Consider the following 27,937-nt stretch of genomic DNA (forward strand, 5'->3'; position numbering starts at 1 on the left):
ACGTACTGCCAACCAGAGAAATACTCCAAAGAAGGAATGTCATCCATAGAGATTTAGGGTGTAGGATGTGTGAGGTCCCAGGAGAGACAGAAACCTTGAAACATCTTACTTTAAGCTGCCCAGGCCTAGGGAAAGAACGTGAGCAGTGCAGGGGAGTTATCCTGAGAAGCTATGTAACTAGAGGTGTGGACGATTGGTGGATGATCTTGATTGAAGGAGAGAAAATGAACATCAACATAGCCCTCATAAAACTGGTCATTTTAATGCTCAAGAAACTTAAGGTCAACTCTAGCGTCCATGATTAGGTACTGGGGGACAGCCAGAAATCTGGCGATGAGATTGGCAACATGGCGAGGAACAGACAGGACATGGATATTAATTTGAAGATGGATATGATGAATTTGTTTGTAAATTAAGGGATAACAAGGTTAAAGGTTTCTAATTTGTAAACCATATAATCTGTTTTAATTAAAAAAAAATATATTCTTAAATGTAAGTCAGGTCATTCTCGGTCCAAAGGGGAGATAACAGAGTTGTAGGAAAGACATGGTCACATTTCTTGGCCCCCCAATGACTAAGCTCACTGCAGAGTGGTGGACGGCCTTCAGGAGCCCGAGAGAGGCAAGTGGAAGACCCGAAACACTGACTCCCTGGATACACTACTTGAAGATCATACTCCTAAGAGTGTGAGCAAAAAACCGAATAGTGCGACGGCTTCTCAAGCATGCAAGCAAGCAGATTGAACAAAGCAGATGATGTGAAGAAGGTCAAGAGGCGAAACACAAATCCAGGTATTTAGCAGTGATGGGAAGCGAGGAAAGAGCACCAAGGGAGAATTGAGAGTTTCAGATTAGCCAATAGCCGTGTATGGAGTGAACCAGGCCATCAGAGCGCTGCACAGGTGGACAAACCAAAGAAACAAAACGTTGAGCACAAGCCATTGATAAAGAAGAGAACTATACAATGTGGTGATGTTGAAACAAAAAACAGGGCAAGTTTGCATCTTATCCAGAAGACCCTATAAGTGGCAAGACCATATGCACGAAAGGGGGAGGGTCGAGGTGTGGTGGGGCGGAGGACCCAGGGTGGGGCAGGGCAGCTTGTGTGCAGGAAGTGTGCTGCATGCCGGAATAGGAGCCACCATGACTTTAAGGAGTTCATACAGCGCAGGGAGAAAAGGGAATACAGCGGGAACGTGAAAGCAAGTCTAAAACAGGGAAGAATGGGCTAGTATGAATGTGGAACCAGGTCAGGAACTTGAGGGCAACATAGAAAAGGTGGGCAAAGATCAGGTTAGGAAGAGTTAGCATAGCGTAGACTGGGCAGCGTAGACATGGCCATTGGAATAAGGCAGGCAAGGGTCAGTCGTAGCTGAGAATGATAAGCCAGAGGGCAAGGCAGCTGCTCCGGTATTCTTCCAATTCCATTGCCGTCTTCTCAGTTGGTCCAAAGAACAATGGGTTAGATAACAAAGGGTTCGAAGATTAGAAGGATTTAATTGTCATTCTACTGGTAAAGCAGATTTATACATGGGTAGCTGTAAGTATGTATGCATAGGGAAAAGGAGCGGAACAAAGGGAAACATCTGTCCTTTGCAAATTGCTTGCAAAATGTATGCAAGGAAATGCATGCTGGGACGATGGCTCAGGGGCAACGTGCTCACCTTGGAGTCCACGCTTAGAAACCTCTGGATATTAAGCGCGTTATAAATAACCAATTACAATTACAAATATTATGCTCATCCATTTTACGAACCGGCAGATTTTCTATGATTTCTCAAATGAATCGGGGATACAGATCACAGGTGTGGATTTTACCAGGGCTTAAGTCGAGGATACACGTGGGTGGACAGAGTCCTCCCACTTTTTTCAGAGGGTGGCCTCAGTCCCCTCTCAGCTAAAATGAGAAAGATTGAACTCTCCCTTGAATTTATGAATTAAAGCCAACCTCAAGGATTGCACTGTAGTCGTCAGGTTTGCCAGCTGGACACTTCACCACTGCGCTATTTAACCTGATGGAAAATAACAAACAACTAAAGCTGAAATGTCCCATTTCGGAACTGCATGTTCCATGGAACGCATTTGTATTGGTTCTTGGAATTTAAAACATGCACACCTTTTAATGTTTTCAAAAACACTATTAGAAGAAAATATCCTCTCTTGTTTTTGTGTGTGTGTGTGTGTTGATTTTATGAAAGGCAAATGCCATTCATCCTGTGTAATTTGGGTGTTTATGCAAAGCCAATTTAATGAATGCTAATTTCTGGCAATGTCACATCCCATGGCGTTTGTTGATGAGTGCCCCCACTTTTTTTTAGGCCTTGACCCCTGGATTTCACCATCCCATCTGTTCAGCCATATAAATCCAATTGCATTTCTGCTGCCATTTGATTTTAATGCAGTCAGAAATAGAGTGCATTTTTATGGAATCGACGTGCCCTTGTGAACAAGTGCTAAAAGTAGGCAGAGTCCATAGGTATCCTTGTAAATGTCTCCCACTGTACACTTACGTGGCAAGATGCATTTACAATACATGCACAGAAACCCCGGTCTGCCTGGATTTAATGCATTGATTGCACTTCAGAGTGCAAACAATGACATTAGGAAAGAAGGAAATTAGCAAAGAAGGGGCTCTGTGCGCAGAGTGCAAACATTTGTGGTCAGCTCTGTGCAATTGTCACAGATATCAAAAGGAGTTTCAGAGGATCCAGGCTGATCAGACAGAGGAACGCATCTCTATAGGGTGAGCGAGGGGGGCAAGGCACCCACTCTGTGAGGGTTCTTCTTGGTGGGTGTGAGAAGAGATGAACAGGTCAGCCGATGGTAATCCCTTTTAAGGCAAGGTTTGAGCTGGAAGGTTGATGGCTCGTCATGAAAAGGGACCAGTGAAGCCCCGAGGAAAAGTTCAGGAGGCAAGCATTGCATATTCCAGGAGCATTGCCTAAAAAAAGAATGCTGCAGATTTTCTGTTGTGGATTTCCAGGAACAGTGCTGCTTTGCACATACAAACCTGTGTTCCCGATGGTAATTATTTACATACTTAAACACGCAAGTGGAAAGACACATGAAAGAATTGTTTGAGGCAAATCAATGATACATATAATTCTGTACTAAATAAAAGTTGATTTAATCTATTTTTTGTTTAACTATTCAACAGTACACATTTTTTTTCATTATTATTCATTTTGCTTCAAGAAGGCTTATATCAAATTCATATTTTATATTTTTACCAAAAAAAGACTCGACAGGGATATAACAAAATCTCAAAAACATATATACACAACCAGGAAATCTTGCCAATGTGCAACTCCCCACTACAAATAGAAATAGAAGAAAGAAAACGGGTGCATCAATTTGCTTGAATATATACACTTGAAGACCAGTGACCTTCTCACATCCATTTATAATTCTAGATGTGCTATCAACACATGTAAGCCCTTGATTTATGGAGTCCACACAGATTACTAGCATGTAGGGTCGATATGTGGAGTCCATGAAGACTACTTGCATGCAGGGTTGATGTAGAATGTAGGTTTCGGCGTAAAGCTGAGTTAATTGCCTTCTTCAGGACCAAACTATCTTCGGACCCTCTGTAGCATTGGGCAAATGCAAATGAGGGAAAATGAGAAAATAGACTATAGCTATCTAAGACCAAACAATGAGTGATTGGCTGACACAAAAAAGGTTCTGCTTTGCTGCAGATTCTCAGAACCACCTGAGAACCATCCTCAGCTATAGGGAGGCCTGGGTTGGAGACCATTATGTCCCTCTTGAACTTCTTCCTTCAATATTTAGAGAGAGGGATGAGGTAAGAGATAGAGTAGCGGTTAGAGAAGACGGGATAGACAGAGAGCCCAATAGGGGCTGCAAAGGAGGTAGGGGAAGAAGGGATGAGAGAGTAGAGAGAGATTCACAGCCCTGTGGCACACAACTCAAAATGTGGACGGGGGAGTAGAAGGGGGGGAGGCAGGGTCACAACAAAGAAGACACAGGAGGGAAACAAGTAACTCACAGAACTCACAATAATGAAAGGCACACCTTGCGGGGGGGGTCTAGGTGGGAGAGAAAAATGCCACAGTTACTGGAATGTGAAAACACCCAGATTCGACATTTGCCATAAGGGGGAAAAAAGGCAGGTGTTTGAGCACAGTACAATACAAAACACCCATATTCGACTTACCGGACCATTCGGAGCAGATTGATGGCTGCAAGCTACGTGCTACCACGGCAGACACCACTGGAGCAGTCCTTAGCCTCTGGTCCTTGGCCAAGAGGCCTACCATGGCAGGGGGTGCCTTGGGTGGCCGATTTAAAGCTGCCCACCAGCCGATGGAAGTGCGGTGGGAGGCAGGGAGGGGGGAGTACCAACAAACAAGGAAGCAACCGGGAGCAACGGGAGAGGAGGGGCACACACGTACTGCGGCTCAAAAATAACGCTTTTAGAAATGCACAATTTACTGTGCCATGGAGCACCTGTCCTCAACTCAGTACCGCAGAAGTTGGCGTTGCCTGATGATGGTGGGGAAGGCTTGTGGGGACAGAGGGAGAAAACACATGTTGGCCAATGCCTACCGGTTGTCTGAGCAGGGGTTCGGGCCCTGGGTCCTCCTAGTCCGGACAGGTCCAAACAGGAATTGCCCCTTTCTTCAACTGCCCTTTGTTTCGGACGCCCGGGTGAGAGACACCCTTGATCTAAGTGTTAAGAGCAGAAAGGAAGAGGCAGGGCTAAGAAGGTGGGTGGTGCTTAGGTGTTGGTGATATAGTTAAGGGTTTTGGAGTTGTGGTGGTGAAGTAAAACATGTAAGAAAAATAGTAGGTAAAGCACATAAAACCTTTATTAAGTCAAGTGGGTTTTTATCTTGTAATAGTTAAATACCTAAGTTGTTTTTAATGTTAAGCTTGGTTTACCTGAAATACTTTTAGCTGGAGCTTGCATTGGGCACAATGTTAAAGTGAAACGATTTTCTTTACAAAGTGAAGCATTGTTTCATGTTTTAGCTTTCATGTTGACGTGTTAAATTGGACTTTCACAGTGATCGAAGTGAGTGGGAACGGTCGGGAGCAGTGTTCCACTACTTGTATTTTTATCCCTTTACCATGCCTCTATTTTTTACAAGCATATTCACAATTCTACATAGAGGATTGGTCCATTCACGTCCCTGTGCAAGTGCAAAGGTGTAATAGGAGCCTTAGTTACTAGTCACTTAGCCTATTGCAATCCCCTGGCCGCAACACCATGTCACATGTTGCACTATGCTTCCACCTACCCTCTTCCCTTTTCGGTACACTTCTACCACTGGTCACGGTCATGTTGAAAGAAATCTTCCCTGGAAATTGCAGAGTTGTTTTTTGAATGCAGAGGCAGGCTTTCTGAATATTCCCTGGCTGCTTCCGAAGTCAGAATGTCAGGAATGCAGCCAACACCAATAGTTATTGACTGCACTCTAAACATACTGATTGGCTGAGAGGCGAAGAATAACGATCTCCATATGCTAATTGGCAGTAATTCTGATGTTAAACAGCAATAATGCTGGTTATTACCTTTGCTGTTTACAGGTCGATAACACCTGAACAAATCCACTGGCACAGAATCCAGGAAACCCTGCCAGAAGTATCTTAGAAATTCCATCATAGCATCAGTATTTCTGAAATAGCACCAGTGGTAAATACTGCCTTAGATAACACATGAACAATGGTTGTTCACACTAAAGGCTGTACCCTACCTACTGATAAGTTAGAAAGGAAATAAAAGAGGGGCAGAGGGGGCTGAACTTAGCTGTTTAGGATTTTAATGAGAGGCCAACATATCCCTTGGGCAAATATTTGCCAACAAATGTAGGCTAAATCTCAAATGGAAAAGAAGTACATTTATTTATTTATTTATTTAATTGTTTTTAGTTCATTGATCTATACAACTTGTACCTTAACATGTCACTTTTAGCACATAATCTTTACAAACCAATCATATTTCTCACATGATTAATTCATAAAAGTTCTTTGAATTTCCTAGAAATATTCAATAACAGTATTAAAGAAACAATCATTATTAATTCCTTTTTCTACAACATACATATAACTTCTCTATCCATACTTCATACTCACTAAAACCACTTCATACCCTTAACCGGGTCTATTTTACCAGACACCTCACAAATATTTTATACAAATTCGTCTATGGGCGGCACAGATTTCCATACTCTAAGTAAAGCAATATAGATTGCTTCTGATTGCACATTCGAACACCAATTCCAAAAATCTGCTGATTGTACATACTACATGTTATGTACGTAACGACAGTAGTTCAACATGTAATGTTTTTGTGTTTCCGGGCAGCATGTTAACACATGCCTCATGGTTTCCAACATATTTACATTTTGGCACATGCAACAATATCTGTCCTTTTTCAGTATCTTGCATTGATGAGCAAAGGTGGCTTTCACTGGGAGTTGGTTGGTTCGCATCAACAACCTAAATTTGCGTATCTGTGTACCAGGGCACCGTATTAAATACCACTGTGGCTTAAAACACGTATGCACAATCCCTCCAATATATTTGTAATCATTAAGATCGTTCATACGAATACAGTTCCTCTCCCAATCATTTCTCTTAGCTTTTGCTTTAAAGGCGTTTTTATTTGTAGGAAAATAGCTGCACTGATCAATTCAGTTACCACGTTTAGCTCCTGAAAGTAGATACAACAACTAGTGACATATTTACTCCTTGGTTTATGGTCCTCCATTTTAGCGACTTTCATGTCAATGATCTACAATAGCTCACTTTCTGGACGACATACTGCTTTCAACGCCAACAAGCCACGCCGTTTTTTTACAATGGAATTTTTAATGATTGTGAGCCAAGTTCCACCCTAATGTATTGGATGGGACAGGACCGGGGCAGTCCTAGAATGGTACGCCAGAAGAGTCCCTCAATCCTATCTAACCAAATTAGATCTGTAATCGTTATGGCTTCTAGGCCATACACTATAACTGGCGTATACCATTGTCGGTATAATATCAGAATGCATTTCAGCGAATAGCCGGCATCTTCCCTTACGAATTTGTTCACCATCATGGTGATTTGTTTAGCTTGTCTAACTTTGTTCTCTATCAGGGATCTATACCCTATTTTGCTGTTAAATAATACACCCAGGTATTTATACGACTCAGTGTATTCAACAATTCCCCATGTTACTTCCATTTTTATCTTATTAAGAGAACAGTGTGATTTCATCTAGCATAGCTTTCATCCCTCTATTATCTATTATCACTACATCATCTGCATATAATAGTGCAGATATCAGAATATTCTGAAACTTGGCAGGACAACTGGCTTTCTCCGAAAGACGTCTTATCAGGTCAGGAAGTACTTTATGCAGCTACTGTCAAGTTGCAAATTTAACAGGAATCCAGCTGAAAGTCTTAGAAAAATTCTTCCATCGAAATCGCCCAAAACACGTGCCACAAATAAAAAGAAGTCAGATAACTACACAAGAATTTGGGGGTGAATAGCAGCCACCATCATACCATGATTGAAGAGAGTGGCTTTAGTATAAGTTGCTCTGGAGGGCGACACCTTACAATTCCTTGAATTAGTGTCAATTAGAGTTGGCAATATTATGCTGTATCTTTGAGACCATAAGGTAAGTTCAAGGATGTCGCGGGTCACTGTATCCAGACTATAATAAAGCCTCACCGTCACCATAAACAGTGTAAAAAAGAAGAGAATGCAGCACTCCGCGCCATCAAAATGTGTGTATATTTAATCATATTTCATAGTCACACATTGAAAAAGAAGCCCATGTACGATAACATGTTTCGGCTCTGCTCTCTGCTGAGCCTTTTTTAAATCTGGGCCGTATTTGCATGTAATCAATCCAAAGGACTGATGTGCCTGTAGTAGCGGGGTAATATCCCCAGTATAAAGTCTAATTCCTTCCAGCAAAAAGTCACACGCCTCGGACTGTGTGACTATGCAATATTATTAAATATACACACATTTTGATGGCGCGGAGTCCTGCATTCTCTTCTTTTTTACCCACATTGATTGGCTATAAAAGGCATGCATGATGAGGCAGACCACCACAGGTCGAAATGCTGCACCAGCATGTGTGTGGGAGCTTAATATACAGCTTGAAGGAACCAGAGTGCTGTACCAGGCTACATGCCCCAGAGAGATGTTGCAGGAGGCAGCCTGCTGTGCCCAGGCCAGCACTCTCCCCCTGTCACCTCTGTGCCCACCAACTGACCACACTGTACTACTACCTCTGTATAAATACACAATGCCATGCTCCGATGTGACGACAACCTTTGGAGGGTCATCCAGACCCAAATGTGCACAGGGTGGTTTCTCATGGGTGAGCTTTCCTCCAGCACATCATGCTTTCTGTACGTACTGTGAGGAACCTATGGTGACAACAAGTAAATCAGACAAAAATGATCACAGTTCAAGGGTGTTTATTGAACAATATACTGTGTATGCAGGTTGGAAAAATGCCTATTCTAAACCTAACTCTAAGCTGGGAACAAGTGTCGACCATCAAATGAAAAATAAGGCAGTCCTAGTTGCGTTGTGTCAAAATAGAAGGGTCTATACTAAGAAAACTCGAGGTAAGTGCCAGGAGAAAAAAGGAAAAGGGGGGATGAGTGCTTGGGGCAGAGTGGACCATGATGGGCTAGTCCGGGAAAGGGAGCCCGAGGGCAAGTGCTAGCAGTGAATGCAAGGGAACTGGTGGGGGTTGGGCTGGCCCCTGTAAGACTCTGAAGGGACCAGTACCCAGCCGTAGTGGCAGAGGGAATGGGAGGTGGAGGGGGAAGGCAGAGGAGAAAAGGAAAGTCTTCAGGCGTTTCTGGAACTTTGCAAGACCAAGCACAAGTCGAAGGGGGGAAGACAGGCCATTCTAGAGGGAGGAGCCAGCCGCAGAAAGGGATCTACCTCCCACTCTCTGCTTGGAGAAACAGTTCACCAGCAGAGATTTGGAGCCAGAGGACCGAAGGGCCCTGATCTGGAGGTATTTAGGGAGGGCAACCTGGATGTAAAGATGTTCCAGACTTCAGACGGCCTTTTGGATGATGCAGAGGGTCTTGAATTTGATCCTTGCAGTCACCAGGAGCCAGTCAGAAGATTTTAGGGCAGGATCGATGGGGTACCTGGGCTTTAGGCCAAAGATAAGTCCTGCAGTCCTATTCTGGATTAGTTGGAGGGGGCGAAAGGAGGAAAGAGACAGATTGAGGAAGAGGTTGTTGCAGTACTCAAGCATAGTGATAACCAGGGCTTGGAGACGTTGAGCTTCTGGTGGAAGGTGAGGAAATGTAGAATGCTCCTGAGAAGGTGGAGCTGAAAGTTGGACTTCTTGGCAAGGTCCATGATGTGTGGAAAGAAAGTGAGAGAGGAGTCAAAGATGATTGCAAGGTTGTTTGCCTCACAGGCAGGCAAGGGGATGGAACCCAAAGAATGTGGTCAGATAGTGGGGGACAAGGAGCAGGCATCCCAATGAGTAGGATTCTGGTCTTACTGGCATTAAGGCATAGCTCATTGGCAGAGCACTATGCCAGAATAGCAGACAAGTAGGTATTAGGGAGGAGGAGGAGTTAGAGAATGACAGCTTGAAGGTGAGCCCAAACCCCCTTGCACTCCTCCCCTTCCCCTTCCATGCGCTTCCACAATTTGATTGACACAAGGCCTAGTAAGATTGGTGTTTTGTCCTCCCTCTGTTTCCCCCTCATGTCTTGTTGCACCTAGAAACACTTATATACAGGTGTGTTATAAATACCATATCATAGGTGTGTGTTGTCTGCATAGCACTGGAAATTAGGTGTGAAAGTGGGAATCGGGTAGGCCAGAGGTGCCAGGTAGATGTAAAGTGGGCTCACTATATGCCCACAACACCCCTGTATTATGGACTATTTGTCATACCATACAGAAAGAGGTATACAGAGACTACTGGCTTATAATAGTCCCACTGGTGAATCCTGATCAAGCATGAGGGGGCCTTTTATTGTCAGGCTATGAGACCAGGCTTCGTGACCAGTGAGCTTGGGGATGTGTGTGTGCAGGCCTGGGTTCCACAGGGGTCAGCAGGCCACACTTTAGAGGACCTCTCTGTATATTACACTATATCCGTGCACATTTTTAGTTTAGGTTATTGGGTCCAACTTCAGTGCCATCTATAAAGTCAAAACGATTGGAATGGGAATAGAGATAGGATATAGAAAGGATGTGAGGAGGGACACAACCTTTAGGTGTTGTTTGGGTTTTACACACCCATTGACTGCCCAGGGCCATACTTATCCCTATGGCCATTCAACCCACTACTGGCCCATCCATAAGCAAAGCACCCCATCCTGGAATCACATTCAGCTAGCTCTACTATACAGAACATCACATTATGGCGTTTATACAGTGCCATTGTAATCTCCAAGCAGTGAAAGGTAATGGCTTAGTTGCATTTGTATATCAGCATCTAATCTATATATATATAAAATGCTTAGGGATGTTTCCGTACTCAACTGATGCAATTTATCAGTGTTAGATTGCCCTCTGCTGTTGAAATAGCAAAGGGAACCCATTCAACAACAGCTATAATTTTAACAAACAGAATGAACACGGTTCACCTTCACCTTCCACTATCACAAACATTCTGAATAATCCTCACTCCTGTCCTCAACCACTCAACTCCTCTTTCTTGGTGACTTCAACATCCACTTGGATGCCTCCTGTCCCCCCACGGAACTCTTTTGTGACCTCTGCGACTCTCTCTCACTCTCTATTCTCCCGTCTGGGCCTATCCATTCTGCAGGGCACACTCTTGATGCTCTGATCTCTTCTGACCTTCCCCTCTCCGTCCCTCTCTCCACTCCTCTCTCCTGGAGTGATCACTTTCTCCTATCCTCCCACCTCACCCTCCCTACCCCACAGGCAAAGCCACCCTCATCACTGCCACCCACCTTCTCGGTCATCCGACCCATGAAACACGTGTCAGTTGAGGCTTTCGCTGACCCCTTCTTGCCCCCCACTCCCCCCTCGGCTGACTCCCACCCTGACACAGCACTCTCCATGCTCCACTCTGCTATATCTGATACTCTTGATATCCTTGCCCCCGTCATGAGAATCCGCCTGAAGCCCAAAGCCAAATGTAACTACTGGTATGACTCGGATCGCGTCACCCTAAAACGCAAGTGTAGGGTGGCAGAGAGGAAATGGCGTGCTTCATGTTCATCCTCTGACAAACTGGCCTGCCGCCTGCTCCAAAGGCAATACCGTCTCTCTGTTCTCACCAAGAAGAGAGCCCTTATCCAAGCCCGCATCTCTGCAGCATCTAACAACTCGGCTGAACTCTTTAAAATCTGCAAGGAGCTTGCCAACCCGGCTGCAGTCTCTACCTCTCCTGTCCCCTCCCAGGCCCTCTGCACTGCACTGGCCTCTCACTTCATCTCTAAAACTCAGGACATCCTGTCCTTACTCTCCTCCTATCACCTCCCTCCCTCTCTTCCCGGCTCTTCCTCTTGCCCTTCTGCAGCCACCCCTCCTCCCTCCTTCTCTGCCTTTCCCCTTCTTTCTGCTGACAAGGTTTCCAGAGAAGTCCGATCTATGAAAGTCTCGTCTAAACAGGTTCACCCCTGTTCTTCCAAAACTATCAAGGACCACATCGACTCCCTGGCTCCTGCCCTGGCTGACTTTTGCAACCACTCCTTCACCTCTGGAGTCTTCCCATCCCCCCTTAAGCACTCCCTTGTGCACCCTCTTCTTAAGAAACCCTCTTCTGACCCCTCCTGCCCGGCTAACTATCGCCCAATCTCCATCACTCCCTTCCTGGGCAAGCTCCTGGAGAAATTGGCCATCTCCCAGCTTAACCTCCATGCTGAATCTGTTGGTAGTCTTCATGACCATCAATCTGGCTTCAGAGCTGCCAGAAGCACAGAAACTGCTCTCCTGAACATCCGTGAGGACTTGCTCTTGAACCTCGACTCCAACACTCTGTGTGTTCTCATTCTGCTCGATCTCTCTTCTGCCTTTGACACTGTCAACCATGCCATCCTGCTCAACCGTCTCTGTGATAACCTGGGTATCACTGGTCAGGCTCTGGCGTGGCTGACATCTTTCCTCTCCAATCGTCCCTCCCAGGTCCAACTGGGGTCCTTCCTCTCTGACATCTTTTTCTCCACCTGTGGTGTTCCCCAGGGATCCAATCTCTCTCCCTGGCTGTTCAACCAGTATCTGGCACTCCTTGCCCACCGCATTGCCGCTCTCTGCCCCAACTTTCAATGCTATGCGGACGATACCCAGCTCATTTTCAGGCTACCCTCGGCCTCCTCCTCTCCTTCCCTCATCTCTGACTGTCTGTCTGCTATCCAGGAATGGTGTGCTGCCAATGACCTCTGCCTTAATGCCAGTAAGACTGAGATTCTACTCATCGGCACACCTACTCCCTCCTTCCCTGCAGCTCTCTGGCCGGCCTCTCTTGGCCCTCTTCCTGCTCCTACCTGGAAAGCAAAAAACATCGGGGTCATCTTCGGCTCCACACTCTCCTTCTCTCCTCATATATCTGACGTCTCTAAGAAGTCACACTACCAGCTGCACCTCCTCAGAGGTATTCTTCCCTTCCTCTCCTTCCCCCAGAAGCTCACTGTCTCCCGAGCCCTGGTTCTCTCAAAGCTAGACTACTGTAACAGCCTCTATCTTAATCTGCCTGCCTCCACTCTCCGCCCTCTGCAACTCATCCAGAACAGAACTGCGAGACTTGTCCTTGGCCTCAAGCCCAGAGACCGTATCTCTCCAGGACTGAAATCTCTACACTGGCTCCCAATGGCTGCAAGGATAAAGTTCAAAACCCTCTGCATTGTCTACAAGGCCTTCTGGGGCCTGGGGCCTAAATACCTTCAACTCTCTCTTCCTAAATATCTTCCTTCCCGAGCCCTTCGCTCATCCGTCTCCAACTCCCTCAGGGTCAGCCGCTTCTCGAAGCAACAAGCTGGTGGTAGATCTCTCTCCGCGGCAGGGGCCTCTCTCTGGAACAGCCTTCCTGCCTCCCTGAAATTTGAGGAGAACCATCTCCGGTTCCGGAAGCACCTCAAAACCTTCCTCTTTGCTTCTGCTTTCTCTCTCCCTCTCCCCTGCTAATTCTTCACTGAAACTGCACTGAATCTGCAACTGGGCCACTCTCACCGACCTCGGTCCTGAGCCCAGCCGCTCTCCACTTGCACTGCCTCCCTGGCATCCCCTGCACTGCGGGACTGTCTCTGTATCCCTACAGCCCCCCCTTCCCAGCACTTGTCTGCACTTACCCTGCACTTGACACCAGCTGGCCCTTTTTTTTTTCTACTTACTTGTACTGCACTTCCCCCCTCCCCTTCCCCTTGCACTTCTCCCTTCCCCCTACCCCTGCACTTGCGCGATCTGAATGCCACCTGGCCTAGTAGGATCGTTGTCTGTCCTCCCCTTGTTTCCCCCCTCCCTGCCTCATCGCGCCTTGAAACACTTGTATATAGGCGCGTTACAAATGCCATATCATATCATATCATATCATTTCAAGTTACTTCTTTTCACTCACACTTCTCTTCACACATGGCAAGTTGGTTCTAGTGTGAATGAACAGTGAATTACCTGCTCAACATTCCAGTCTCTAAAGAGCGAAACGATGTACCACTATCGCAAATATGCAGAATAATCCTTCTTTCCACCCCCACTTATCTTCACACAGGGCATGGCAGTTCCAGTGTCAATGAACAGTTAATTACTGGCTCAACATTTCAGCCTCTAAAGAGTGAAACGCTGTAGGACGAATGCCTCCTTACGAGCTAAAACTGAAAGTAGGTGCTGTAATTATGCAACTACGCAAACTTATGTCATCACGGGAACTCTGCAATGGGACAAGGTTGACAATTACGTGTCTACAAAGACACATCATAGAGGCCTGTGTAATTGATGGATTAAACTTCGATACCGCGCATAGCTCTCATTCCACCTGATACAAATATGCCTGTCAAATTCAAAAGCAGACAGCTTCCTATACGTTAACCTTTTCAATTACCATTAATAATTCCTAGGGACCGGGGCCCCCTTCCTGGAAGAGATCGGTGGTAATTCCGATATTTAGAAGGGGGACAGAAATGACCCTATAAATTATCGACCGATATTGACCTTTAAAATAGGCTAGAATGGCATATGTTGCGCCGGGAACAACTAGTGTAATAAACATATCTTAACCAAATGTGCCGTCACTTGATTTTTAAGCAACATGTGTGTACTGCTTTTTGTTCCTTGTACTGAATTCCACTTAAAACCAAGCATTGTCAATATCAGCAGTTTTGGCTCTTATATGATCATTAGCTAGACATTTTCCAGGCACTGCCAACATATGCCCAGGCACACACACCTTTTGGCAGATGTTACCAACGTTTTTATGGCAAGTCCTGACAAGTGCAAATCCCATGCCAACACAAAAGCTGAAAAGCTTAGCTTAATCAATGTTGGTCAAGTCTGCATTACGCCCTGGATCATGCATTCTGTGAATTCCTAATAGTAAACTTTGAGCCCTACTACTCAAGGAACTCTCTCCAGTTATATGTTCACACTGAAAAATACAGACACCCCGTGAATCCCATGTCAGATTGTTTTACCCTTGAACAAGCTTAAGTATTATCAGTAATTCAAGCTAAGATCTAATGCGCGCACACCAATCAGAGAAGCCAGTTTGAGCGAATGGTCTGGTGGCGCGCCACAATCTCCAGAGCGCTGTGCGTTGGCTCTTGGCACCTTGTGCAGAAATGCTGTAAGGGTTGATTAGAGTGGCTGTGGGCGGATGTGTTTACTTTTCCGCCTTTCTTGCGCTAGAGCGGAAGCGGGCCTTGTTTACGCATGCTCAAATCCAATAAAGGCTTTGCTACTGCCTCCTCAGACCCTCAGCGATGTGTAAACAATGACCGCATGTGATGGCAGGAGAAAGTGTCATAGCATTGTGTATGTTGGCCAAATGCACACACAGGCTTTGCTTTTGGCGTTTTGCTTCAGGGTGGGTGGGCTGGGTCCCGCATGACCTTTTCTTAAATAGCATTCCTATATAAAATTCCATGTGGGCTGTCATGCCTTTATTATTTATTTATTGTTATTTATCTGTTTCTCCTCCTTCGCACTTTCCACTTCTCCACCCTTCCATGCACTTTTCCCCTCCCCCTCTCCCATGCACTTGCGCGTTCTCAATGTCACTGGGCCTAGTAAGATTGCTGTTTTGTTCTCCCCTGTTCCCCTCTCTTGCCTTGTCGCGCTCTGAAACACTTGTGTACGAGCGCGATAGAAATAATACATCACTATCAATTCCTCTGCTTCTCATCGCCCGTTTCATGAAAATGTCCAGTCGATCGTTGGTCCAGCAGAATCCTTGACTCAGAGACTTGAAGACTGAGCCGCCGTGATGTCACTCCATTGATTCAATACATGATTATTTGAAAATGAGCGTGTTAAAGAAGTTTAACACACTCCTTCCTTCTCGACAGGAGACTCCTTATTGGTATGTTGAGAACTCTAAAATTGTGGTATATATTTTTTTTTTTTAATTTTTATTTGGTTTATTCAAACCTTTAAAATACCAATACATTACAATCTTCCAGTCTCTCCTTTCAATTCCTAGTTTCCTTCATCAATCTGAAACATTTTAGTGGTATATAAAATAACTCAGATTTTTAAAATAGGACCACATGGGATGCTTACAGCATGGCTAACATTTTCCATGACACCCCATTCATTAGTAGCGGGTATTTTTTTGAAAGGATTTATTTAAAATACCCCACACTTTACTTATAGACTCTGAGCAGGAGCCTCTGAGGTGCAGGGGTTACTACAGACAAGCTGCTTCTCACAGTAGCTTTTGCTAACAGGGGGAAGAAGCGGCATCAGCCAGTTACTGAGCAGATCAAAATGTCCAATCCAAAAATGCAGAATTTCGAGGGGCACATTACCCCACTTTTATATGTGTGGGGGGGGGGTTAGGGTTATAAAAAAAGTAAGGGGAGTATGGAGTTGGGTGGGTGCAAGAGGTCCCCCCCCACATATTGTGGGGAAATGTTCTAAAAAAAGAAATAAAATTGTTATTTTGGATTCGACATTTTTGATTTGCAGTACTCACCCCGAAGCAAAGACTAGTGTAACATGTCCTCTGATTGCTAGCTCCAACACAAAAGTCCAACTTATGTTGGCTCTAAAAAAGAAACTACTCACACCAGTCTCTTGTGTATTCACCAGCTTTCTGCCCACACCACGTTCATCTGAGTAGCACTAAGGACATGGGCATGATGCGTAGAGCAGTGGCTGAGCAAGGGTTGTAGCAGGGTGGTGACTGCCCTCCGTGGCCGCACACTGGTGCCCAGTGCGCCCCCAGCCTCCTGCTGGCACCCTATTGCCCCCCCATCCCCCGCACCATAAGTTGCTTCTGCTATTGGCGTAGACCACTGAACTGTGGCATAAAAAGGCCTCTGTGCATCCAGGCTGATTCTCCTTTCTAGCAAATTCTAATATTAAGAAGCAAAGCATTGCAATTCCAACACATATCAGACCTCATTTTCGAAACCAAATTACATTTATTTTTATGGCAGTTGTTTGCAGTTTTTCTGTCAATTCCTTTTTAAAAAATGAGACATCATAGGGATACTTTAAGACATATATGTCCTAGCTTATTGATCAGAAATCATTGGATTTTAAGATAATTGTTACTGAATTTTAAGGTGACTCTTCAGGTCTCACTGTCTGTACTGGTAGTACTTTAAAATCTTTAGGTCTTGATTATTGACTAACCATTAGACCAATAATTCAGGCCCTTGAGGACCCCCCCTGTAATAAATCCCAAACATTGAGCTATTTTAAATCAAGTCAGCCCTAGTGAACTATTTAAATCACATAATACATTCTACACAGTGTTTTATTCAGGGATTCTGGTTCTACTTAAACTGTTTAAAAACAAGAAAAAATGCTTTGTCATCAAAATAAGTTAGCAGTGGGTGGTTAGTGGACTTGTATAGCTGCAACATGTCTTCTTGACATCGTCTGTCCCTAATGTAAGAGATTGGAATAGTCAACATCATTATGTACAATAGACAATGTCTTCATCACTATGGACAACCCAAAGCTCCTTGGAGTATCCCATAGATCAGCAGTCTACAACCTTTGGACTGCAATTCCCATGAGCACTAGCCAGTAGTCAATGGTAAGGGGCCAGTAGTCAATGGTAAGGGACCATGGGTGTTATAGTGCAAATCATCTGGATAGTCACATGCTGCAGAACTCTGCAATAGACTGGGTTCTGCGGGCGGAAAACGACATGCTGGAACATACCATCTTTCAGATACCAGGGGGAGCCGCATGAATGAATTGTAAACTACTGCATAGATCTGAATACTGGATTATTGCTCCTAATGAAGCCATTGAAGGTTCCCCGAAGCTTCTCAAACCTGGTCACTTTCTTTTTCGTCCAAGGGTCACTCTCCAGCATTCTGAACACCTAAAACCTCTTTACAATTTTAGAAAATACCTCTCAACAGTATGTTATAACAGTCCTGCCAACTGTTCAGCATAGTTGCCTAATACTGACACTCGTTTATCCATCCGCTCAATGGAGCAGCTCCTGCGCATGGTGTTGATATAGAACAGGAAGCCGTAGCACACATCCTTGACTTGATCTTTCATTGTTTAAGGCATTGTTTACACACACGCTTTTGATGAGGGGGTAATAGTTTGGCCGGTTCCCCAATGATCACTGGGAGATAGGCCATGAAAGGGAATTCCTTACTGACATTGGGAGTCTCAATAAGGCCAACACTATCTTTCCTTGATAGAGCTGAACCCATCCATTCTAGGTTATCACCCAGGAATTATTGAATATCCATGGCCTGATCGCAGGACCCATCCAGCAATTTTTAAAGTCCCATATTCCCTTCTTAGGCACCTGGCCTTTCATGAAGTTTACGAAAGGTAGCAGATGTATTAAATAGTACTTGGGACTATGCAGTGGCCTAGAGAACCCCACTTACCTGCACCCAGGTATCTCACTGAAACCAAACCATGCCCACCTACTGGGAAAGACAATCAAGAAAGGAGGAAAAGCACTGATGTTCAACTCACATCTGCCCCACTGATGGAAGCCTAACAAGCAGCACCCCATGGTCCACTGTACGGAACACTGCAGACAGGACTAGGAGCTTCCTGCGCATTTGATGAGATGACAAGGTCCATCTCATCCTCACGACTTGGTCCGAATCATGATCCGAGAGGATGCAGGAGATTATCTCCTTTACCATGATCCCACAGTTGTCTATAGTTAATTGCTTTGCAGCACCTTAATTACCACAGATGTTCCTGTTATAGGCCCATTCACTTGCTTGGTAGGTTCTACAGAGGACTTCTTCAGCAGTGGAAGGATCTTAATTCCCTTAATGTCTTTTGGAATTGACCATTTTCCCCGTAAGAAGTAGTAACGTCTTTATCTCCAGGTTTCCTAGGGAATCCAATTGCTTCAGAATCCCTTGCTGGAATGAAGCCTATCATTGATTTGATGGTCTAACAGAAAACAAACAAACAATGTTCCTCCTACATGGCTGCGCTGCAAAGGACTCCTACCACCCCAGTTCCTCCGATAACTGTGTCTGATTCCTAAAGCCTCCCTGGGAACGTTTGTAAACAGGCCTACCCGGGTTCAGGCACTTTAGCATGCGGCTGAAGCTCTTCCATTATAGTTTTTAGCTTTTGCTGCAAAAAATGAGCAAGAGTGGACCAAAGTTATGCACTTATATTTGTTTTATCTGTTTTTCACACGAAACACAGTGATTCAAAGTGAAACACTGCACAAAAGCAATAGCAGTAAGCAAAGCATTCCTATTTGCAGGTGCTTTACAATAGTAGGATAGGGGAATGCAGATGAAATATTAACCTATTTGTGAGGAGGAAAAAGGGACATGAGAGTGGGGTCATTACAAACAGTGGTTGAGCGGACAGTGAGCCTCCGAACTCAATGTTGTGGGTCAACAAAAGCATTATTGATCTCATGAGGGATCCAGTTGAGTTAATGCCTACCCAGTCTTGTAACACACACTTTCAACTAAGTTTGGATCAGGATCAATTCAAATACGTGTTGATCCAAGTCCTCTTCCCACCCTAGTAGCGGGATTCTATTCCTTAAAGTCATTGCCACTCCCTGAGGCACCCTACTCTAAAAGCAAGGGCTTCAAAAGATGGCCAACCGAAATCCAACGTACTCTTAAAACGTTCCTGAACTGATGCTCCCATAATCTAATAATTCAAGGTTCCAATAATCATCCAACACAAGTGACTAAAATCTAATCTTTATAAATTCATCCCTTCGTTAACAACTTGCCAAATGGGTCTTGTAGAAAGGCTCTCTGAGCTTGTACTCATTGTTTATCTGTTTCTCAGGCGGTCATTTCTCAGCCAGCTCCTCAAACCTTTCTCAAGTCTCTGTGGACATTTCAAAATCACGGTTGCTTTATTCTCAGTGTTCTGTGGCTCTTTCACTCCTCCCTGGAGGTCACTGTCTGTACCTAGGATCCACAGCCTGTACTTCACTTTCCTTATCATATCTGTTATATCATTTGTAATGTCATTTGTTGTTCTAGTACAGGGTTTTGTATCAAACCCAGTTGCACTCCCTCAATACAACCTACGGCTTTAGGTGTCGCTTTCTACTCAGGTCCTTCCTGGACCTCTCCTGTTGCCTGCAGGTGGGGAGAGGTATTTTTACGCCTCTCTTTTCTTCGTCGTCATCAGGAAGATGGCATTCTATTCGTCCTCTTGCCATGGGCCTGCCCTGGGTTGTGGGTGAAGGGTATGGAGTCTCACCCTCCCAGTCCCTTTTCAGTGAGGCGTAGTGTTCCATTCCTGGTGGCCAGCCTCTTACCGGGCCCGAATGCAGCCCTTTCTCAGTCTTGATATGATCAACTCTACCCTTCTTCTCGGAGGCTTGGACCAGTCTTCTTCTTGTGCTCCCTTGGCATCTTCTACAGTCTCCATTGGTATCAGGGAAGTTGGTTCATCAGGGTATATTTCCTTCACTGATCCCTCTTCTGCAATGTTCCGATGTAGCCTGGTCTTCTGACCATGCTGTCCTCTCTTTTTCTGGGTTCTCTCCGCTGTGTCACAGTGATGGTGAAGATGTGTCTCCGCCCATCTGATAGTTCGTGGAGAGGCTCTGACCGACTCCGTTCTCACCTCATGGTGAATTCCTAGCCAGGATGAATAAGTGAATTGGATTGGGCACTTAGGGAACGTGTGTGCTTAGCTCCTTCTGCTCAGAGCGTGGTTTCAAATGCTGGTCCATGAGTCAGTGGCATCTTGAATATGTTGGAAGACTGCGATGACGGTGTGATCCTGCATCTTTTCTGTCAGTCCTGCATGATTTCAGGAGTGGGTCCTTCACTTTCTTCTCTGTTTGGTGATGCTCTTGCTGAGAGGGGTAAGTGATTCACAGAGATTGCTACTAACGCCTCATCCCTGTTTTAAGAAAGGATAGAGTCAAGATCCTTGGGGGCTAAATGGGAATATGTAACTAGGTCATTACTGCTTCTGAAGAGCTGTTTTGAGGAGCACTGAGCTCATCCTGTCTGCTTGGAATACTACTGTTGTTTTTTCTGAAAGGATGGCTTCAAGGTTCATGATAAGGGCAGCCAGGCACATTTCTCTATCCTTTGCCAAAGGTGATCCCTGATATTTATCTCCCAACCTTCAACCCTTAATTTTCCAATTTTCTCATTCTTCTGTGTATCAGGGAGGATGCTTCATATCAATGTTGACTTTCATGACTGGGGTTACTGAGTCTACTGCTCATTGATGATTGGAGCTGATCAATTTGCTGTACAGATCTTGACATAGCTCGATCGTCCCAATTAGGAAATGGCAGATACCTTCCAGGTGTTAGGCATTTAAGCCTTCCTTTTCCTTGTTTATATTATGCGTAGGTACTGGCTGCTTTTTCCACTCTGGGGCTGATGGAGTAATGTGGAAGAGGACAGAAGAGTGGTCCTATCAATCTGAATCAGTGTTTTGATAACACTGCGGAACAGATCCCTGGTACATAGAACACAGATACAAGGACCAAGGATTCTCGGATAACTGGTGTGCTGGTGTCACAGGTCTGCCACTGCAAGCGGACCCGGCTCACCGCAAAGGGCCACAGCTATGGGCCAAATTCTTCTATGTCTGTTCCAATGAAAACTAGATGGCCCCCACCTCATTTGAAACATAGGGTATTGTGTGCTAAGACGATGGCCTCATTCACCCTGATGTCCCTGGTAAGATGCAATCCCTTAATGAGGCCAACACAAGCACCATTACAGTGGAGTGTTGGCTCTGTTCCAAGTTGGCCGCTCAGGCCGTGCATCAAGGGGCTGAGGCTGCAATGACCCGCCTTCACAATCGGTGGATTGGGCATGCTGCAGCCCATTAAATATTGAGGCACAAGTGAGCCGCAGGTTAAGCCGGTTCACCGCAAAGGGCCACAGCTATGAGACGAATATTTCCTTGTATGGGCCGATAAAAAACTAGATGGCCCCTACCTCATCTGCAACATCGGGCACTGTGTGCCAAGACGATGCCGTAATTCATCCTGATGTCCATGATAAGAAGCGTTCCCTTAATGAGGCCAACACAATGTTTGGGGGAGAAACACAGGTAAACCCTTCTGGGCTAACTAGCACCATTACAGTGGAGCGCTGGCTCTGTTCCAAGATGGCCGCTCAGGCCTTGCATCAAGGAACTGGGGTCTGCAATGACCTGCCTCCACGATCCGTGGGTTAGGCAGGCTGCAGCCCATTACGTATTGAGGCACAAGTGAGCCTGCAGGCGGAACCAGCTCACTGCAAAGGGCCACAGCTAAGGGATTAATGTTTCCCCTGTCTGGGCCTGTCGGGACAGAGTAGGCCTCCAAAACCTGCTGACCAAAAGGTATGTGCCACTACTTCCCAGCTTCAGGCCAACAACCTTCCTACTTAACTTCTTAACCCATTACTCTTCCATTATCCCAAAGGTTTTCCAATGCCCATGCACTGCCCCTTATGCCACCGCTATGAATGACCTATCTACCTCCAGTCAATCGGTTACCACTGAAATGGCATCTGCTTCCATTAATACTGCCCCCTCCAGCCTGCCGGCCATTGGATGCACCAACCTATCGCACATGGTGCTAACACAAGACCAGAGTCTCTTGTCCACCATGCGCTCACCTCTACACTACCTTGACCGCTGCCCGACCTGTGGCCACAACACCCATGCTCAAACAAACTATTGGCAACAAGGTCTCTAAGGTCGTGAACACAACTCCTGTGAGGCACCCACTTTACAAGCCTTCATCCCCCAACCGCCTACAAGCCAAACAACACCTACTTGCCCACTCCAGATCACAGCCTGCTGCCCAGACCAACCCTATTGGCCACACTCTAGCTACCAAGGCTTGCACTTCCCAGACAATTGTGACCAGCTCCATGAAGACCAACACCTGGAGCCTCTCTCATGCCATGTCCAAATCTAAGACCCTCCACGGCAGTCCACGCAATTCATGTAAGGGAAAATACTACTACTTCCTCCTATACACTTAATTGTTCATTGGTGCATGCAAGATCCATACCAGCCCACCCACTAGATATCGCTTACATGATAACTGCTAACAACTTAGACCTCTTAGCAGTTTCCGAAACCTGGTGACAGGCCACATATCCAGTCCCTCCCTCTCTGTCCCTATTCCCACAGGATATACCATCCTACGTAAAGACAGAAAAGACACACGAGGCGGTGGGATAGCTTTGATAGCCAGAGAGGAGCTCCCGTTCAAAGTAATCTCCACTTCATCCCTGCCCAGCGGAGAACTACTATCAGCCAAACTTAAGCTAAATCACTCATCCACAATTACCATACACCTGGTCTATCGACCCCCTGGCCCACCACTGTCCTTCGAGGAAGGCATGATGAACATTCTCACCACTAACATTAAACCTTTGTCCAAAGTACTGCTCCTTGGAGACCGAAACATAGGCTACAATGACTGATGACAACAATGCCTCATCACTAGCCACCTCCCTTGACTCAAATGGTTTCACCCAACATATCGTAAGGCCCACTCATACCAAAGGTTGCATCCTGGATTGGATCGCAGACCTCTACTGTCAAGTCTCAATCACATCCATCCTGCCTTGCCCTTGGATGGATCATCACCTCATTGCATTCTCCATCCCCACTTCTTCCACCAACCCATCGGCCACCTCACCACTGGCCAGAAACACCTGCAACTTCACTAAAGACAGCATCCTACCTATGCTCCAAGAGCTGCTGCCTTGACTGCACACAGCTGCTTGATCCAGCCATGTAGATCTGTACAACAAAATTACCACGGCAGCCGTCAACACAATTGCCCCCTTGCCCATGATCAAACCCAAACCAGCCAAACAACGGAATGCCTGGTTCACTGATGAAATCTGCACCTTCCGACTAAATAAAAGTGAAGCAGATACCCCATTGTCCACAAGGCCTTCTGGGGCCTGGGGACTGGGTCCTCAATACCTCCAACTCTCTCTTCGGAAATACCTTCCTACTCAAGATCTTCACTCTTCCACCTCCAACTCCCTCAGGGTCAGTCACTTCTCCAAGTAACGAGTTGGCAGTAGATCTCTTTCTTTGGCGGGGGCCTCCCTCTGGAACAGCCTCCCTACTGCTCTGAAACTTGATGAGAACTAAATCCGGTTCCGGAAGCACCCCACGACCTTCCTCTTTGCTTCTGCCTTCTCTCTTCCTCTCTCCTGCTGATCTTCCTCTTTGCTTCTGCCTTCTCTCCTCCTCTCCCCTGCTGATCTCCTGTCGGATATTGCACTGTTCACCTGGCTACCCTCTGAAATTGGGCCCAGGTCCCTGCCTGCCCATTTGCACACCCACAGTGCCTCCTGGCAACCCTGCACTTGGGTCTGTATCTGCAACCCTACAGTCCCCCTACCTGCACTTATTGGACACCCGTTGTCTATACTTTACCTTGCACTTGCCACCTGTTGGCCACACTTTGTGTTATTGTTATATCCTTTGTACTGCACTGACTCCCGCTCCTACCCCTGGCACTTTTCCCCTCCCTTCTCCCTTGCATTTGCGCGTTCTCAATGTCACTTGGCCTAGTAAGATCGTTGTCTCTGTCCTGCCTCTTACCCCTCTCCCTGCCTTATTGCGCCTTGAAACACTTGTGTATTGGCACGTTATAAATGCCATATCATATCATATCATATAACCATGTGGAGGAATACCCCTACAGACTGTAACAAAGCCCACTTTGCACCATGGCAAAACAATTACAAATTGATCATACTACAAGCAAAAAGCGCCACACTATTTTGCGTGAGCGAGAATCCCCCATAGCCACCCTGACTCCTTTTGCCAAAGACGTTGACATGGTGCACCAGTATCCAAGCCATACTTATCAACAAAATCAACACACTTCAAAGAGAAATCCTCACCAAATATATGCTCTGACCTCACCACCTTCACTCTCTCTTCCCACGCCAACAGACCAAACAAACCCTCCACTATTCCACTTTCAGCAAGTCGAAGTGGTAGAGATCGGACTTCTCATGAAAGGCCTGAAACCCACACATTGCTTGGGGGACGCAAACCCAGCCACTGCCATCAAGGACTGCACAGACGCCCTCTCACCATTCATCACATCCAACATCAATGCCTCCTTCGCAATGTGTCAAGTGCGGTCCAGCCTGAAGGAAGCATTGATGCTCCCCTTATGCAAAAAACATACCTTGGATGCAGAAATCCCCACCACCCTATTGCTACAGCTCCTTTTCTTCTGAAGATTCTCGACTGCGCTGCTTGTTTCCAGATACAAAGCCACCTCAAAAAGAACAGCATCCTGGTCCTGCGCAAATGGGGCTTCAGACCTGGTTACAGAACTAGACCTAATAAGACAGTTAGATGACATCAAGGATGCTGGTAAAGCAGGGATCCTGCTGCTATGCGACTTATCGGCAGCATTGACCTGGTGGACCACCACATCCTGTGTCAGCACCTAGCCACAGCAGCCACCTTCTCGCCAAAGACCATCTCCTGGCTCTCCTCCTTTTTGGCTGACAGAATGATGAGAGCGTTTGGCAACTCGGCCACCGCCCCACCATCACTTGTGGTGTTCCCCAAGTCTCCAGCATCTCCCCAACTTTGTGTAACATCTTTACAAAACCACTATGTGATCTACTTGACGATCTGGGTGTCTCATATACTGAAATTGTGAATTACACGCAGATCCTTGTCCAACTCTCCAGGAACTATTCCTCCGATTCTGACATGCTGAGCTCAGAGAACCACACAATACAGGCTTGGATGGCCACTCACTTGCTTTGTCTGAATGATGACACGACAGAACAACTTCTTGTTGGATTCTAAACCGTCCTTAACAGACTTGACAAAGTCTACAATTCTTTCTCCATCGAAGGGATGGCTATCCCAGTGTCAAGCTAGGGTGGCGTCTACTTTAATGTCACCCTATCATTAACACGGCAGGTCATTACTATTGCCTCCTCTGCAGCCTACACAGCTAAACTAATCGATGCTAGCGGACCATTCCTCTCCACTGACGGTTGCCTCCGGATCGCCCGAGTGCTCATTGGCTCAAGGCTTGATTACTGCAACTCCCCTTTTGTAGACACCTCCACATGCAATATTTACAAGTTACAAGTAGTTCAGAATAATGCTCTCAGACATCCTAATGAGGGGGCATATATCTGCGGCCAGAAAACAGGTTCACTGACTCCCTGTGCGAGAGTGAATTATCTTTAAATCACTAGCCACACACATACAAGCCTCTCCAATGCAGCCCCTGCCTACCTGTCACGCACATTTAAAAAACTGCAATCATCAAGAACCACCAGCTCCACAACCACCAACCCCAAGATACAACTTGAAGAGAGGAGGTGGATCTAACTTCCCAGCCATTGCCTGCAAATACTGGAGTACACCCCACCCCCTCATGCTAAGAGCTGAACAATCCTACGTGCCATTTAGGAAAACCCTCAAGACTGTGCTCTTTGCCCAGGTCCTGCTGCTATTCTAAAGCCCGGCCACCTCCTGCCAACCAACCTCTGACACTGTAACCCGGTAGCCAGATTATGTAAGCATGCAAACAGCGCCTTGATGCCTGTGCGCTTAGAGCCCTTTACAAATGTGAAAACATAAGTTAAATAAATAAAAATAGAGCTCCAGTACATCGAGAAACCAAGGCCGCCCTCTGCAGGGCGCATCCTCTTTTGTGACAGCACATGAGTCGCTGGTCTGTTTCATTGACCTCCTGCATACCCACCAAGCAGTGTTGGACTAACTATGTGGCCTCACCATATCACAGACCTGCAGCGATGCGTTGTTTAGGCTATGGTACAGGACACAGGAAATGACATCACTCCAGTGGAAAACTGCATCTTTATTCCACTGGTCTTTTGTCCCAGTAGGACGATACAACATTCAGATGTTCAGACCCACCTTGTAATTTGCTTATAGTCTCTAAAAGAAGGCAAACACACTGTTACATGGCTTGGCTTCAAAGTATGAAGTTGCATTTTTAAGAAAATTACAGACTTGGTCCTAAAATTGATTCTTACAGGGTACTTACTATGCCCTTTTCACCCACCTGCCCCTTACATTCTCACACCTGTTGTACCTGGCATGCTTCTCGTTGAGTTGACCGGTAGGGCAGCTTTCAATTTCATTATCATAATTTGGGAACAAATATTGGCTTATTGCACATATTGAAAGTATTTTTCGTCAGCACGGGTGATACGGGTGCTGAGATCCCAGTGAGGGTGTCAGTGACATAGCTCTTCTGTCTTTCTCTCCTGCAGATCCATATGCAATCGTCTCCTTTCTCCACCAGAGCCAGAAGACTGTGGTGGTCAGGGGCACCCTGAACCCGACGTGGGATCAAACACTTATATTCTACGAAATTGAGATTTTTGGAGATCCCAAAACAATTGCTGAAATACCCCCCAACATTGTGGTGGAAATATACGATGAAGACACGTATGTAAGTATCTGTGCACAGTTGCACAGTTGCACAGTTGCATGTGCATCTTCTACACTGCACTGACTTTTTAACATTGTGTTCTTTCAGGGGCAGTATACAAAGTTGAGTATCTCTGGTTAAGTGCTGTTGCTAATTGTTATAGATGCATTAGCTGATGCTTCAAGGAAACCTATGAACCTTAAAGGGACCACAGATGTTACCGATTGACACTATATTGAATATGGTATTACATATGGACCACACAATTTCACCCTTCGGCCTTTATCCAACCACGGACATATCCCTTGAAGCGAGGGGCATAGGCCAAGTGTGACAGGGTCGCCTTGGTAACAAGATGATGCATGACCTCAATGTGGTGGAGGTTCTAAGAGTTTTAGATCTAGAAATGCTTGTGTGTATTTTCGCCGGCTTCGGACTTAGGTGGCTGGCTAGGCTCAACTAAGAAACCCAAAGGTCAGGCACGTGGGTGGGCGCTGTTGGTGGTATACGATAGACTGCTATTGTTGAAAATTTGATGTGTGGTCAGCAATAACGAAATTTCTTTTCGTTGGTAGCCACCGTATGCTAGTGGCAGAGGTGTTGAGGTACGTCAGGTGTTTCAGTGTGGCCGTCTGTTCTGATAGACTGGATGGATTCTACGGTGCATGGATGTTTGGCCGTGCCTGCGGCCTGTGTCCACAGACGTGCTCAACAGGTATACGTACCAAAAGCGCTGATGTAGTTCAGCTGCAGCGTCCTTTGTCCAGTGTAGACAGCATGGTCTCATTATTCGTGGTCTCTCTGGTGCGAAAGTCTGAGCAGCGAGTGCTGGTGAGGTTTATTGCAGTGAACCACAGCGACTGCGGCTGGCTTCCCTGGCGTATTTGATCGGTTGGTGTGTTGTTGTGCATGGGCCGAT

The 27,937-nt window shown here is 45.9% G+C and overlaps 1 protein-coding gene across 9 annotated transcripts in view; it reads left to right on the plus strand.

The window, feature by feature from the left end:
• DYSF (dysferlin) overlaps positions 1–27,937 on the plus strand; it is a 1,254,081-nt gene that overhangs the window by 801,380 nt on the left and 424,764 nt on the right. For all 9 annotated transcript variants that reach the window (XM_069632290.1, XM_069632293.1, XM_069632296.1 and 6 more), the window contains one exon: positions 26,858–27,039. In XM_069632290.1, the coding sequence (XP_069488391.1) occupies positions 26,858–27,039 (182 nt within the window). The remainder of the gene's footprint in view (positions 1–26,857; positions 27,040–27,937) is intronic.

Source organism: Ambystoma mexicanum, chromosome 6q (assembly GCF_040938575.1).
Source record: "Ambystoma mexicanum isolate Mex_15411 chromosome 6q, UKY_AmexF1_1, whole genome shotgun sequence".
Taxonomy (NCBI): domain Eukaryota; kingdom Metazoa; phylum Chordata; class Amphibia; order Caudata; family Ambystomatidae; genus Ambystoma; species Ambystoma mexicanum.